The sequence below is a fragment of the Gymnoscopelus braueri genome, assembly GCF_963280865.1.
Source record: "Gymnoscopelus braueri genome assembly, chromosome: 11".
Classification (NCBI taxonomy): Eukaryota; Metazoa; Chordata; class Actinopteri; order Myctophiformes; family Myctophidae; genus Gymnoscopelus; species Gymnoscopelus braueri.
In genome coordinates this window covers 17,434,589-17,449,997 of record NC_137613.1, presented here as the reverse complement: position 1 = coordinate 17,449,997, position 15,409 = coordinate 17,434,589, and the positions used below count along the sequence as shown (strand labels likewise).

Below are 15,409 nucleotides of genomic sequence, written 5' to 3'. Positions count from 1 at the left end.
TATCCCCCCCCCTTCCTTATCTCATCCAAACAGTTTTGAAAGTGCAGATATTTTAGTGTGTGAGTGTGTGTTGTGATCATTTGACTTGTGAGTACAGAAATAGGATCAGATCAGTTCAACACCGGTAAATCCCTGTGGTAAGCTGCTGGTTGCCCTGGAGACCATGGCATTATCAGCAACACGTCGATGGGCAGGTTAACCTGTGTTTACGCTGGCATTTGGCTTGTGGCCCATGATGACGCATCAGATCTGGTGATGTCAGCCATGTTGATGCCGGGACAGCGGCAAGAACGACAGAAATACAGATGCAAACTTAATATGTATTTTTTTCCCCAGAATATTGTTCTGAAACTTTCACTGTGCCAACATGTCATGTTTCATTAAAACATTTCTTTACAAAGAATGCAAATTAATAATGTTTATCCCAAAATGTCTCAGTGCCAGAGGAGCGGAACGCTCTGGAAAAAAAAGACACATCTACTCCTTCAACAGCTCTTCAACAGCTCCCACAAACATCGTTTGGTGGAATAATATAATGTGATCACTTGTATCAAGTGCTAGTAGAAGAGTAAATAACCATGCTGACCATACACCAAAGGTTACAGGCCTTGACAAGACCCCAAAATGTCCCTTTGATTGATTAAAATCTATATTAAACAGTAGTAAACAAGTACTTGATCATTAGGTCCACAGGTGATCTTTTGAGTACAGATCCAACTGCTACTCCATAATGTGTAGAGAGGTTGGATGTTCCCCAAAGTAAGCTGTTCCCCATCCCCTGCCGGATACCTGCTGTAGGCTAATATTTATAGAGCCCGGGTAACTAAGGAAGTTAGTTCAGCTTGGTAATGTCACTTTGCATCTGTGCAGCCATTTCGAGACGGGCAATCCTATGTTGGAGATGCATGAATATGAACATGGAGAACAATGTCAACAATCCTCATTCTCCGATCACAAGGGCAAACTCTGTTTTTGACACGTGGGTCTATAATCCATAACAGTGGGAAATGTTGTTCATAGTGATGTTTATGAGGATCCAATTTGTGCTCAGCGACAAGGGTTGAAGGGCTACTTTGTGACACCCCCCCCGCCTCTTCAACCACTTTGAAATGGATACATGATCCCTTACAGTAGCAACGTTGGGAATTGTTTATGGGGCTCCGGTTGCAGGACCCTTAGTGGCAAGGGTCGAAGGGATACTTAGTGACCCCACCGTGGAGTTCGACGGACGCCTCAGACCAGGACATCACATCCCCAGTCTGGTGGACTCCACAGCTGGCCTGGCTGTAGATCTCGTTGGACGTCAGGACCCGAGACCAGAACTGTAGGTCGGACATCTCCCCTACAAAGGACTGACTGGCATCGAAGCGGCCGCCCAGTGAGTCCTGTGGAGGATGGAGGAGAAACGGCATGGAAAGTTGTAATGAGGATCATATAATGGACATGAGAAAATGTTTGCATATTTGCCTGGATTGGCTGTCCTCACCATCAGCAATGCGTAACTAGCAAAATGAAGCTCTTACAGAACGCGATTACATTGAATGCTTTTTAAAATGTATTTTTAAACATGAACATTTGAACTATTAACCCTTTAAAACATGGAAGCACAGTCCATGTGCAGCACACTGGGGGCAGCAGTGGCTAAGGAGGTGGCGTGGCCACTTGGGAACCACAAGGTTCCGAGTTCGATCCTGGGCTCCCCATGGGTTAGTGTCAAAGTGTCCTTGAGCAAGGCCCTGAACCCCTAACTGCTCCTGATGAGCAGGTTGGTGCCTTGCATGGGTTCCTCCGCCATCGATGTGTGAATGTGTGAATGTAATACAACATTGTAAAGCACTTTAGATGAAGGCGCTGTATATAGAGTATCAGATTAACTCTGAAAGTGTAAAAATGTAAGTGTAAAAAAAAAACGTTCAGAGTCAAATGTATGCTTTGCATCACTCAACATGCCTACTGTACCTGTTCTTGTCCCATGATGAAAACTCCTCCAGGTTTGATGGGGTGCCAGGCTGACAGGCTCTGTCCAGAGCCCTTCTTCACCCCGTCCTGGTAGGATTCCCACAGGCCGTCCCGCGTCGACCACGTCACACACACGTGGTGCCACTTCCCATCTGTCAGTTTAATGGGCAAGGTCACAGCCTGGACACACGGACGGACAGATGAATACGTAAGCAGATAAACAGAACGGGTATGAAATACAGATGGGTAGAAAGAGACGTATTGTCAAAGAGTGCAGGGATAAGGAACTCAGATCAGTAAATGTTTTCTGTTTATAGTATCACAGTTATTAACAGGCCTAGGGTTTATTAATGTTGAAGCCAACAGTTGTACAAACCGAAGCTGAACTCAGGTAGAACTCTGTCCTATGTCACTTGGGTTTGTGTCATCTAATACAGCAGGGCCTTATATGTAGTAATGTTTTCTTTTAAATGTATTGAAACACTCATGTCATATTTTTCAGTTGAAAATGTGTTATTTTGGAAGCGTCACAGTTGTACTGTACCACTGCATCACATATGGGCCACACCATTGTCAAACATCCGTTTACCTTGTCATTGATGAGCAGCTCCATGGGATTGTTGCCCCATTCGATCAGCACCAGTTCGTTGGCCTGGCCCGGTACGGAGTAGGAGAAAGGTGTTCCAAGGCCGGGACCCGCGCCTCCTTTCAGCCACAGGCAGATGGTCAGCGCAAAGATCTCATTCACCAGGGAGCGCTTCATCCTGCCGTACATGTAGTTGTTTCTCATGGGAAAACCAATCTGGAAGGCGTCAGGATTCTTTGGTTTTTCATGGTTACCTGGAGAATTTGTGAGAGTATTAATTTGCAGATTTTTTTTTCTTTTTTTCTGTATGTTTTTTCTGTGTCTCATGCATTGGACATTGCATTGTGTGTGTGTGTGTGTGTGTGTGTGTGTGTGTGTGTGTGTGTGTGTGTGTGTGTGTGTGTGTGTGTGTGTGTGTGTGTGTGTGTGTGTATGTGTATTTACCAGGGTCAGTATTGCGGTGATGCAGTTTACTAAGCACCGTGTCCAGTTTGCTGGGATGATGGTCATTTCCATGGTGACCGTTGCCGTGGTGATCGTCGTGATGGTCATCATGGCTACCTGGACCGCGGTGATCGTCGTGATGGTCGTCATGGCTACCTGGACCGTGGTGATCGTCGTGATGGTCGTCATGGCTACCTGGACCGTGGTGATCGTCGTGATGCTCCTCGTGATGACCTTGTCCGTGATGGTGATCGTCATGGGGATCGTCGTGGTGACCGACGCCGTGGTGGTCATCGTGGTGATCGTCGTGATGGTATTTGTCAGAGTGTCCGTGACCCCGGCCTTGATGGCGGTCGTTGTGATGGTTTCCATGACTACCGTGGTGGGTGTACCTGTGTAGGGGTGCAACAGTTAATCGAACTAATCGATTGAAGCAATTATAAAAAACTAGACCGGTGCCCGCGGCCTACTCGGGAACGATGCATGTCGGGAACACGTCGGCAAGTTGTGAATGCATGCCCCACATGGTTGTACCCGTTTTCAGAGTACCTGTTGTACCCGTCTGTCGGTCTGTGTCCACTTCATGCCAATATATGGAGATCTCTTTTTCTGTCTGCCTGTGTCCCTTTTGTGCCCATATATGGAGATCGGTCCGATCTCCATATTCTGGACAACCGAATCTCCATATATGCCTATACGTGGCCGTGACAGTTAAATGGGCAGTTCTTGGACAACCAACCGCCTATCCTACCGAGTCGACGCCGTGCACTCAACTCTCTCGGGTTGCCGCCAGGGTTGCCAGATCTGCTTATTATAATTTCCCCGCAAGATTTCATTTGAAAATAGCCGATCTACAAGCTCACAACGCGTCGCATCGCGACGCGTAGTGAGCTTGAAGATCGGCTATTTTTAAATAGCTGATGTACATGTTAAAGTACTCATGTGGTCCTTAGTCGCTTCTTTTGGGCTGGTTTTCCTAGACCTGGTTGCTTGTTTCTCTCACAGAATCTGGCAACACTGGTTGCCGGCAACGTGCGTGCCGAGTTTGAAGTCGGTCGGTCGGTTGGACGGACGATTACATGTGAATAACAGACGTACGTACTGTACGTAGATTCCGCAGATAATCGATAATCGATTTGAATAATTATTTAAAAATGTAAACAACATAACAACTAACCTGACTCCGTCAGATGGAAGAAGCTTGCGTCACATTTGTTTCACAGGCTACTTCCATCTGGGACCTCGGTAGCACAATCGATGAAGGGACGGTCCCTTTTTTTCAAGCTATTTGGCAGGTGATTGGACGGGACCGTCTGTCTATCACCGTCTAAAAACCAATCATATTGACGTGTCTACATGACGTATAGCAGCTGCGCTAGCAGTAGTTCTTTTGTATACTATTCAACCATGATGAATCGTGAAAGAACAACAACGCAATAAGCACTTCTCGATGGCATCACATCCGGTCTCGCCAAGATCCCGCCCCTAGCAGCCACTGATTGGTTCGCACACGCATGCGGATTATCTCTATTACTCCAGCTGGAGGCTGGATTGTGAACATGTGAAACTCAATACGGCCCCCATCTGGCGGAGTCAGGTTACATAATAATCGCCAAGACAATAATGGATAGTTACAGCCCTAGTTGTACCTGCGGCTGCCGTAGTGACCATTGTGATGGCTGTCATGGCGGTCATCGTGGTGGTTGCCGCCGTGGTTATCGCCATGGTGACTGTCATGGTGGTCGTCGTGGTGGCCGCCGTCGTGGTGGCCGTTTCCGTGGTGATCATCATGGTGTCCATGGTGGTCGTCGTGGTGTCCGTTGCCATGGTGACTGCCGTGGTAGTCGTTGTGGTGACCGTTGCTGTGGCGACCGTTGCTGTGGTGACCGTTGCTGTGGTGACCGTTGCTCTGGCGACCGTTGCTCTGGTGACCGTTGCTCTGGTGACCGTTGCTGTGGTGACCGTTGCTGTGGTGACCGTTGCTCTGGTGACCGTTGCTCTGGTGACTGTTGCTTTGGTGGTCGTCGTGGTGATCGTCGTGATGATCGTCGTGATGATCGTCGTGATGGTCGTCGTGGTGATCGTCATGGTGATCGTCATGATGATCGTCATGGTGATCGTCGTGGTGAGTGTAGTGGTCGTGCAGCTGCTCCTCCAGAGCGTTTATCTTCCTCTGGAGCAGCTCTCTCAGGGAACTGGAGTACGAACTGGACGAGTTCCTGGCCTAGAGGAACACAAATGGACAAAGCAAAGGTCAAAGCCTGACCCAGAAACTGCTGGAGGAAGCCAACACACAGGATTTGGTCATAGGCCAGCTGTTGATATTGGAGGCAGAATCCTAACACAGTTAATCCCACTGGGAAATTCAGTTTTCGGATTTCACCCATGCAGTTGATGGGCGCTCAGATGGTTTTGGGGTTAGGGATTAAGCGGTTTGCTCATGGACCGCTCGACTCATAGCCAAGGGCGAACCTTCTATTTCCCAGGTGGCCTCTCTACCCATTCAGCTACAGTATAATCTGAGTTCCCAGAAGTTCTCGCCAGCTCTCGCATACAAACGGGCAGTGGTGGAAAAAGTAGTCAAATGTTTTACTTAAAGTATCTTAACTTAACTCATATAGTGCCAATGACGTCTTTTGACGGCCGTTTTCAGTGCGCCATTAGTGCCAATGACGTCTTTTGACGTCTCCTAAAAAAAAAAAATGTTTTCAAAATAAATAAATAAAAAAAAAATTGGTTATTTTTTTGGTTATTTTTTTTTCTTTTTAATCTCAAAGGAACTAGGAGAAAACGATTTTCAAAAAGTTAATTCTCCATCCACTTCAATGTTAAAATATAAACGGAGAATTTTTTTTCTCCGTTTGATCCATAATGCCTTTGGCATATGGATCAACAAGCTGAAATAAGCCTGTTAAAGTCTCATCGCGACGCGCTGTGAGCTTGTAGATCGGCTATTTTGAAATAACCTAGGTATAAAATAGGGCTAAAGTGGTTAATGTAATAATTTATATCTAAAAAGTAACTAGTAACTAAAGTTTTCAAATAATTGTAGTGGAGTAAAAGTACAATATTTATTGCCTCTGAGATATAATGGAGTAGAAGTAAAAGTATAGAAAATTGGAAATACTCCAGTAAATAAAAAATACCTCAACATTGTTACTTTACACCACTGCAAACGGGAGGGGCGACACTGACAGTATGGCTGCCATAATAATCACAAGGTGAGACGAAGGGTGGCTGTTGCAACCTGTTGTTATGGCACTCTCCTGGTGATCCTTCTCTACCCTCTTCTCCTTTCCCTCATCCTTATCTTCCTCACCTTAAAATCCGGCTTTGTTCCCCCGCCACTACATTCCCAAGATTAATGGACTTGTCCTGGAGGATTAGGCTAATTGGAGGTGAAGGTGGATGCCATGCAGCCACACTGCATCGGCATGTACACATAATTTTAGGTGGGTGCGGTGACGGAGACCCTGCTCAGGTTTTGTCTGTTTTTTTCTCATGGGGAGGGGGATTTGCCGGAAATACTTTCCCTACATCACCTTTGCTGAGAACTAGTTTAATTCAGTTTAGTTTAGTGTTTCTGTTTAGTAATAAAAAACAAAAAATAGAGATCAATATGTGACCATCAGATAATATTCCTCTATAGAGCGTGCCAAAAATCCTGAAGGGGGCGTCAACAAGTGTCATTTGGTAGCGGCGGACATCTTTGAGGGGTATAAAACAGGTTGACTTAACATTGCCCCCCTCAAGTATGTCTGCAGCTACTATGCCACGCCCCCCCCGTGGTGACGAGTCGTTGGCACGCACTATATGAACTGGAGTGTTGTACCAGGAATAGCCTATTCTGGGAGCTGACCCAGGAATTACTGAAAACTCCAAATGAGCCTTTAGAACACTGGCGTGCAGTTATGCTCCAAAATTCAAAACCAGAGCTTAGTGAATGAAATTAGATCTCCCCTCTCTCCTTGAGGATGATAACATTGTTTGTCTTCACTGCCAAAGAACGTTCGCATACAACACACTAGGCCTGTCCCCGACTAAGGATTTGTTTAGTCGAATCTAATTGGCGACTAATTGCCAATAGTCGACTGGCAGTCGACTATTGGCTATTGACTATCTTTTTTTTTTTAGGGCCAAAATACATTTTATTTCAAAGGGCCAAGTCTACACAGTTTGTTTTGTGTCTCCAGCAGAGTTTCTAGTGTCTCTATCTCTCTCTGGAAGAGGTTGCACATGAACTCTGCAGCTGCACTGAGGCGCTCCAACACAAACAATACCAATTCAAAGACGAGGAATAAGAAGAATAAAGTGGAAGTTACGTGTGGTTGCAGGTGTAGACTTGGCCAAAAAACAATTAAAAACATTTTTGGCCCTTAAAAAAATATATATATATATATTTTTTTTTTTTCTTCGACTAGATTCGACTAAGAGACACGCAGTCGACTCGGACCCCCCACGACTAACCAGTCGACTATTCGACTTAGTCGAGGTCAGGCCTACAACACATAATCGGTTTCCCACAATGCCTCCTTCCCAGCTCCCCTTTGACGGGGCAGGACCCTCACCGCTCATCTCCTCCCCACCCACCACCTGAGTCATCTTTCTGTCCATGTGACCAGTGCCCCGGGAGGTTGTTCATGGGGTAAGGGGTCAGGGATAATCAACTTAGAGCAGCTTTCACACCCTGGCCGAGAGGTCAGGTCTGAGACCACTGCCCTCTGGTAGCATGAGAGAGAGAGAGAGAGAGAGAGAGAGAGAGAGAGAGAGAGAGAGAGAGAGAGAGAGAGAGAGAGAGAGAGAGAGAGAGAGAGAGAGAAAGGAACAGCTCTGGAGGTGACATAGATGGATGGATTGTAGGTTACTATTTGTCAACACAATATGTGTGTGTGTGTGTGTGTGTGTGTGTGTGTGTGTGTGTGTGTGTGTGTGTGTGTGTGTGTGTGTTTGTGTGTGCGTGTGCGTGTGCGTGTGCGTGTGCGTGCGTGTGTGTGTGTGTGTGTGTGTGTGCAAGCAGGTGTATAGTATGTTTCTAGTAGGTGTGCATGTTTATGGGGGGAGGGGGGTGTTGGGTGCCAAGCTTGTGACCCTGGTTGACGCAAGAAATAATGCCAATTAGTCACACCTGTGATGGGCTTCACACCACCTGACTGCACTAATTGTACCATTGCTATGGTTTTAAACTGCTGGTGAACAGCAGTGTAATGCAAACAGGAAAGAGATAAAACCCCAAATACCAGTAGTTGTCTATTATGTATTGGCAATATTTTGACTTCTTGGCAGGAACCCATACAATTCAAGGTTCTACCAAAGTTCAACATCGCTTTAAGCATTAGTGTGTGTGATATAATGCAATAGTGTAGAAATGCAAGCCTTCCAAGTTTTTTTCCCCCTTTTCAACAACCTCCACGCCAAAGACCTAAGGGTCAATGACCCACCCCAATCCGTCACCTCTTCACCTCTATACTGCATTGTGTTTTTTTGTCTCACCTGCAAGCTCTCCAGTCTCTCTTTCAGTGTCTGCAGTGTTTTTCTGGTCTGGTCTGCAGAGAAGGAGCTGTGTTTACTGGGGGGTGGACCTGTCCGGGGGTGGGGGTCGGACCGGTGGCTGTTGTGAGGATAGTGATGGTCGGTGTCGTGGTGCGATGACGAGTGATGGCCGCCATGGTGCCCGTGGTGATCGTGGTGATCGTCGTGGTCGTCATGGTGGTTGTTATGGTGATTGTCGTGGTGACCGATGCTGTGGTGGCCCCCGAAGCCATCGCAGAGGGTGAGCTTGGCGTTGAGCTCTCTGATGGTTTCCCGCTGGTCCAGAATGGTCTCCTTCTGCCTCACCAGGCTCTCCCTCAGGTGCAAGATGGTGGCTTTGGCTTCCTCTGACATCACGGCTCTCCGGCTGTTGCCATTGTGTCCGTTGTTGCCGTGTCCGTTACTGCCAGGCCCATGGGCCACCGGGGGCGAGAAGCAGCTGGGGTCCGCCTCCGGCGGGATCGGGGTGCAAACGAATTTGGGGCTGACGCCGTAGTCGTATTCGATACCGGGCACGCTGCCAGCGGCTGATGTGAAAGTCACAAGGGAGTAGAGGAGGAAGGAGCACAGGGGGAAAGATGGGAAAACGGCGAACGCCGTTAGGGTTCTACTTCCACACTGTAGTGTGTGCCCTGTAGCTGCCAGGCTGAGAAGGCCTGCGTCTTTGACCATGTTTGGCTCGAGTTCCGTACCCGCTTGGTCAAGCGACTGTGGTGCCGGGTGTTATTTCTGATGTGACGTGCACTATGAGTGGAAGTCATTTGCGATGAATTGGTGGCTGTCAGGAGGAGACATGTCATCGACGATCAGTACAGCCCATGTCACGATCCACCCTCTCAGACACAGACGACGGCGAGTAAATTACTTTCACTATAGGCAATTAATTCTACAAATTTCCCAGGGCAGGTTTCCAGGTACCACTGAAGAAGAACTGGGCGCCAGCGTTACCAAGTGCCTTCACTTTTCATCTCCGAGCCCAGCCCTCTGACGGTTAGGCAAGGAGGCTTTCTGGCCGCATGCTTATGCTGGAAAGCCGCAATGTCGGCTGATGGCTAACGGCTGACGTGCCAGTTAGGCCCATCCGGGGGGCCTGGTTCAGATGGATGCCAGCCAGATGATCTCTTTTGGCAGGATGTCCTTCTAGGACATCCTGCGTTCCACAGCCCCGACAATCCCTTTAAATTGAGTTTCTCTGACCGCCCAGCAAATGGAAGGGTGCCTTCACCTACAGGAGAAAGACGATAGAACAAAACAAAGTAGGTTCATAAGAATTGTGCCATTGTGAGGAAATCTCATTTGTTTACTGTTCAAATTCTAAAAAGCTGTATTTATATTGAATTTCTATTCAAGTTCAAAACTATATTGTGCCGAAATGTGGTTTGCTGCAAGGTATACAACATAATACATGTTGGTGATAATCAAAATTCGAATAGGAAACATCCAACACTAAATAAAGTAAAGTGCAATCCAACCCAACCCCTTTTTCTCTATTTTTGTTTCTCTCTCAGTACAGGAACCGCAGAGGGAAATGAATAGCCTCATGAATCCCCAGCAATGAGATGGTGTCCCTTCCCTGAGTCTCATCTTCCTGGGTTCCCCTCACAACACTGACTTTGATTTAACAAGCTGATCCTCGAACCCTTGATTCTTCCCCTCATCCTGGACCCACTGATTCATTCCCTCACTCTCGACTCATCTTCGATCCCTCGATTCATCCCCTCATCTTCAACCCCCTCAATTCATTCCTGTATCCTTGATCCCTCGATTCATCTGCTCATCTTCGGCCTCTTGATTCATTCCACACAACCTTGACCTTAGATTCCTCCCCTGATCCTTGACCCCCCAATCCTTCATTCATGCATTCATTCATTCATTCAGGTTTGTACTCTGTCAGCAGTAGATGTACTAAAGTTTGAGTGACAGCAGCAGCAGTACCCTGGAAGGCAGCCCAGAAGGGGGTCTGAGCAACAGCAAATCGACCATAATCATATTACAGCTAACAGCCACGGCCCGACAATTCACACATAATCAACCATGGGGAAACAGAGGCAGACAGGCGGCAGCAGCGTAAAGCACAGTCCATAATGTGACCTTATGAGATTTTACAAATTGATTATAAAGACATGTCCGCCAGGTGCCAGTCTGTTTATTGCCCATTTAACAACAGAACTGTAACAGACGATAAGCAGAGAGAGAGAGAGAGAGAGAGAGAGAGAGAGAGAGAGAGAGAGAGAGAGAGAGAGAGAGAGAGAGAGAGAGAGAGAGAGAGAGAGAGACATTACATTACATTACATTACATTACATTACATTACATTACATTACATTACATTACAGTGACGCTTTTATCCAAAGCGACTTACAATAAGTGCATTCAACATAGGTAGGGAACGAGAGAGAGGAGAGAGATGGATGGTTAGCTCTGGCGGACACATGGATGAATGGATGGATGGATGGATGGATGGATGGATGGATGGATGGATGGATGGATGGATGGATGGATGGATGAATGGATGAATGGATGAATGGATGAATGGATGGATAGATGGATAGATGGATAGATGGATGGATGGATTGAACGGTGCATGGACGCATGTGTCTGTGTTCATGTGGATGTGACACCATAGGAAGACAGACAATTAAATGAGCAAATCACGGTGAGACAGTGGGCAACAAAACAATGATGTCGACAACAAGAATTGTCAACATGAAGATTAGTCTTCAGGCTTCTCTTTGGATGTAGTTGCCCGGAAATTATTGGCGTGTGTTTTCAGGACATATTAACAGCCATAAGGTTGATGATAGACCAAGCAATTATATTGTCACGTCAGTTATCTTGGCAGCCATTGGGAATTCTGAGCCACATTACCCACATAAACTAGAATGTGCATGTGTTTATGCTGCACTTTTGATCACAACCAATTGTGTTATTCAATGCAGCCACTAGATGGCCATATCAGTCTTACATTGTACTCCTACTTGTCACTCACTTTTTTAACTGACAGTAGATAAATGATATGCATGTGCACTTTATGTACTGTGATTGCAATTTGTGGTAAGCTTGCACAAAACGATTTTACCTGCACCTTTACACTTTGTGTAAACTTGTGATGTGACAATACATTTGAAAAATGAAAGTTATGCTATGCGCTTTCATATCTGCATGTGCTGAGTGATGAGAAGGCATCATATACTTCTTCTTGTATTTGTTTTATGATTTTCAGACAAAACCATGACAATCAAACTATGGTGGGCTTAATTGTTTTGTTTGTTTGTTTGTTTGTTTGTTTGTTTGTTTGTTTTGGTCAGAGGTGTTGGCCAGTACAGCGAGAGAGTCAGTGGGTCAACCAAGAAGAAAAAGAGTCAGGGTCACGCTGTCTTGCTGTGAGCTTCTTAATCCCACAGCCTTTCATCTTTTCAAAACACACTTCTGCCTTTTATCAGTTTAATATATCATGGTGATGTCCTGAGTTTTGAACCCAGTGTTACATCATGTTTCGACTACCTCTACACTCTGCTGTTCAGTGTAAGTTATAAAATACAAATGTCTTAAAAAATACATTTGCAATACATCTTCAAATGTGATTTTTTTTTGTATTCAACTTTATTTGATCAATCAAAAAAGTAATCAATAGAATGATGACTAAAACAATTATGTATAGTTTTAGGCTCGTAGCCCTAAATGTCAATGAGCACAGCCATGCACAGAGCAAGTTTTGCCAGGGAACTGGGACCTCAGCTCCACATTCACATCCATTCATCCAATCACACTCATTTCATTCTCAGACCTCTCTATTTAAGCTGGAAGTTTGCACTTCTCATCCTGGCTTTTGCCAAGCTCATGCTATTGCTGCTGCTGTCACTGCTGTCTTGCTAAAATTGCTGCTCACTCACCCTCCACCACCCCAGCTACCACCTGTCGTTTTGGATCTGCTGTTTATGTACGGGGGATTCGGGAGTCCCTATGGTTGGAAGATGCGCTTTATCAGAGTACCTACTGTAAGCTTTTAGGTCTACTCTGATAAAGCGCATCTTCAATTTATCGCCAAACCATAATAAATATATTTCTCATTTTATTTTCAATAAAAATATCTTATCCTTCATAAGTTGTCTTTATCCATTCATGAGTTGTCCTGACAGAAATACGGTTCTTCACACAGTTCTATATTTTTGACAAGTGCTGGCTCACCAACTGTCAAGACAAATAACAACACTGCAAGAGCAGGAGTCAAATAAAAGGTTTACAACCTGTGTGCCTCCTGAGTCTTGAATAGTGAATGTTGAGTTATAATCCCTTTAGTGTGCACTTCAATGAGGCATAATGGTCCCAGATCAGCTAGTGATCACTCCGTCTGAGACATGACCCCTCACATCAAACCAATGGCATCACATATGACCTTGATGTACTGCAACACAGTAGAGCATATTCAATTCCAAATGGAGACTTGCAGCTCTCTGTTGTTGCTTTGTATAACATAGAATCTACTTCATTAATGATAAGGCGCAGTCTGTCTATTCACCTGTTTGTATCCATCTTTTTATTTAGAAGTACTCTGTGTGGACCCATTATAATCAATAAGCAGCAAATCACTGACCATGGACCATTAGTTAATAATCACTCCAAACATTCTGTTTCTGTCCTCTTTGAAAACTGAACTGGCCCATCACTCCGTGAAGCAGCACAACATAATGTAGCACCAACAACAGATAAACAAACTGAAATAATAACTGAGACACCTGGGAGGATATAGCCAAGCTTCCCCGGTGAAAAACTGAAATGAGAAATGTGATCTCCTTCAACCCCAGGATCTCTGGGGTTCCAGGAAACTGGAACCCCAGAAACCACATAATAGTCAACCGGTGTCCTCAGCCATAGTTTAAGAACCACAGAATCCATAGTATTAGGTTAAAACCCTTGTTTTGGCTGGATTTTTGGATACAAAAAGCTAAAAAGTACTTAAAGGAGTAGTTCACCCCAAAAAATAAGTATTTTCTATCAATTTCACACCCCATGAAGCATTGAATTCATGGAGATTTTTTTTTTTGTCGCATTCCTAAGCCAATAATTTGATGACCGGTGGAGTCCATAGAGACTCTTTGAGTCTCCTACCGGAGACTCCACCGGTCATCAAATTATTGGTTTAGGAATGCGACAAAAACAAAAAAAATCTCTTCATGGGGTGTGTAAATGATTGAAAATACGGATTTTTTTTGGGATGAACTACTCCTTTAAGTAATGTAAGTAATGTAATATAAGGCCTGTAATTTAGTCAAGTTACCATGCTATTCTCCTGTTGAAAAGGAGAATGTAGACTAAGGAAATTATGTTGTATTTACAGTATTCGAAATCATATATTGCATTATGGCTGTACAGATTTCCAAACATGATGCCTCAAAAAGAAAAGAGAGACCCTATGGAATAGATTGACATTAAAAGAGCATTTTCAGCCTTAATGTTCATTATAAGCCGGTACCATTTCTATCTGCTCGTACCGTGCTCAGAGGTGAGCTGTTGACCGTTCAGAAACCTGCCAACTGAAGACATCTTTGGTGATAATTTCAAACAAGATTTCAAACCTTTATTTTATTTTCTATCTATTAATTTATGCAAGCCCAAAGGTTTCTATTTCAGCATGCTAACTGTCCAGGAAGAGAAAGGCTGTCGTTTTACATTGGCTTGGAATCCCCCCGTTGATATATTTGGTAGGCACTATAGGCAGGTTTCTGAACTGTCCACAGCCCACCTTTGAGACACAAAGCGACAAGACACAAATTATATAATCTTATAATGAGCATTAGTGACAAGCAATTATATGAAGCTATGGTTTAAAAATTAAAATGGGTGAAGTGCTCCTTTAACCCTAGCTGTATTAGTACCATGTTCTACCCTTTGAGTTACACAGGGAGGAGAGCCACTAACATCGACAGTGTGATATTGTATGTCAAACCCTGGCAATGTGAGTACCATGCATTACGCACTGAGCTACACACTCCAAAACTTGACAACGCTTCTCATGTATGACCCAATGACAGGTACTGTATGACCCCTAGACCAGTGGACCCCAAACTTGTGGCTCACAACGCGACGCACAACGAGATAAAATAGGGCTAAAGTGGTTAAGGTATGTTTTATAATGTAATAATCTGCAAAGTAACTAATAAGTAAAGTTTTCAAATAATTGTAGTGGAGTAAAAGTACAATATTTGCGTCCGAGATGTAGTGGAGTAGAAGTAAAAGTATTGGAAATTGGAAACACTCAAGTAAAGTACAAATACCTCAAAATTGTACTTAAGCAGGCCTACAGTACTTGAGTAAATGTACTTAGTTACTTTACACCACTGGGTTAGCACCATGTCCAGTCTATAGCTATAGTGAACTACACAGAGAACTGGACCCCACTGTGTTAGAGCCTGGTTCAGCCCACTGCGCTACACCTGCCCAGTGATCAGACCATCTCCTCCTCCCCAGGCTCACACACTAATAGGATTGGTGGACTTAGAGCTGTGAAGGATTGGCAGTGCGCCCCACCTTCACTAAGTCAAGCCAAATGATGTCACATGCATATGCATCACTGTGTGTGTGTGTGTGTGTGTGTGTGTGTGTGTGTGTGTGTGTGTGTGTGTGTGTGTGTGTGTGTGTGTGTGTGTGTGTGTGTGTGTGTGTGTGTGTGTGTGTGTGTGAAAAAGCACACATGACTATGTTTATACAATTTTGAAACATAGTCATGTGTGCTCACACTCACACATACGCACGCGCGCGCACGCACGCGCACACACACGCACGCACGCACGCACGCACGCACGCACGCACGCACGCACGCACGCACGCACGCACGCACGCACGCACGCACGCACGCACACACACACACACACACACACACACACACACACACA

At 45.2% G+C, this 15,409-nt stretch overlaps 1 protein-coding gene across 1 annotated transcript; it reads right to left on the bottom strand.

Annotated features, from left to right (window-relative positions):
- Positions 1-1,175: 1,175 nt before the first annotated feature.
- LOC308095486 (uncharacterized protein) lies at positions 1,176-9,190 on the bottom strand (the record flags this gene model as incomplete). The annotated part of the gene is made up of 6 exons (XM_080442543.1): positions 1,176-1,385; positions 1,960-2,139; positions 2,549-2,799; positions 2,990-3,381; positions 4,639-5,213; positions 8,480-9,190. The coding sequence occupies 6 exons, from the start codon at positions 9,188-9,190 to the stop codon at positions 1,176-1,178; spliced, it is 2,319 nt and encodes a 772-aa protein (XP_080298669.1).
- Between the last annotated feature and the right edge of the window lie 6,219 nt (positions 9,191-15,409).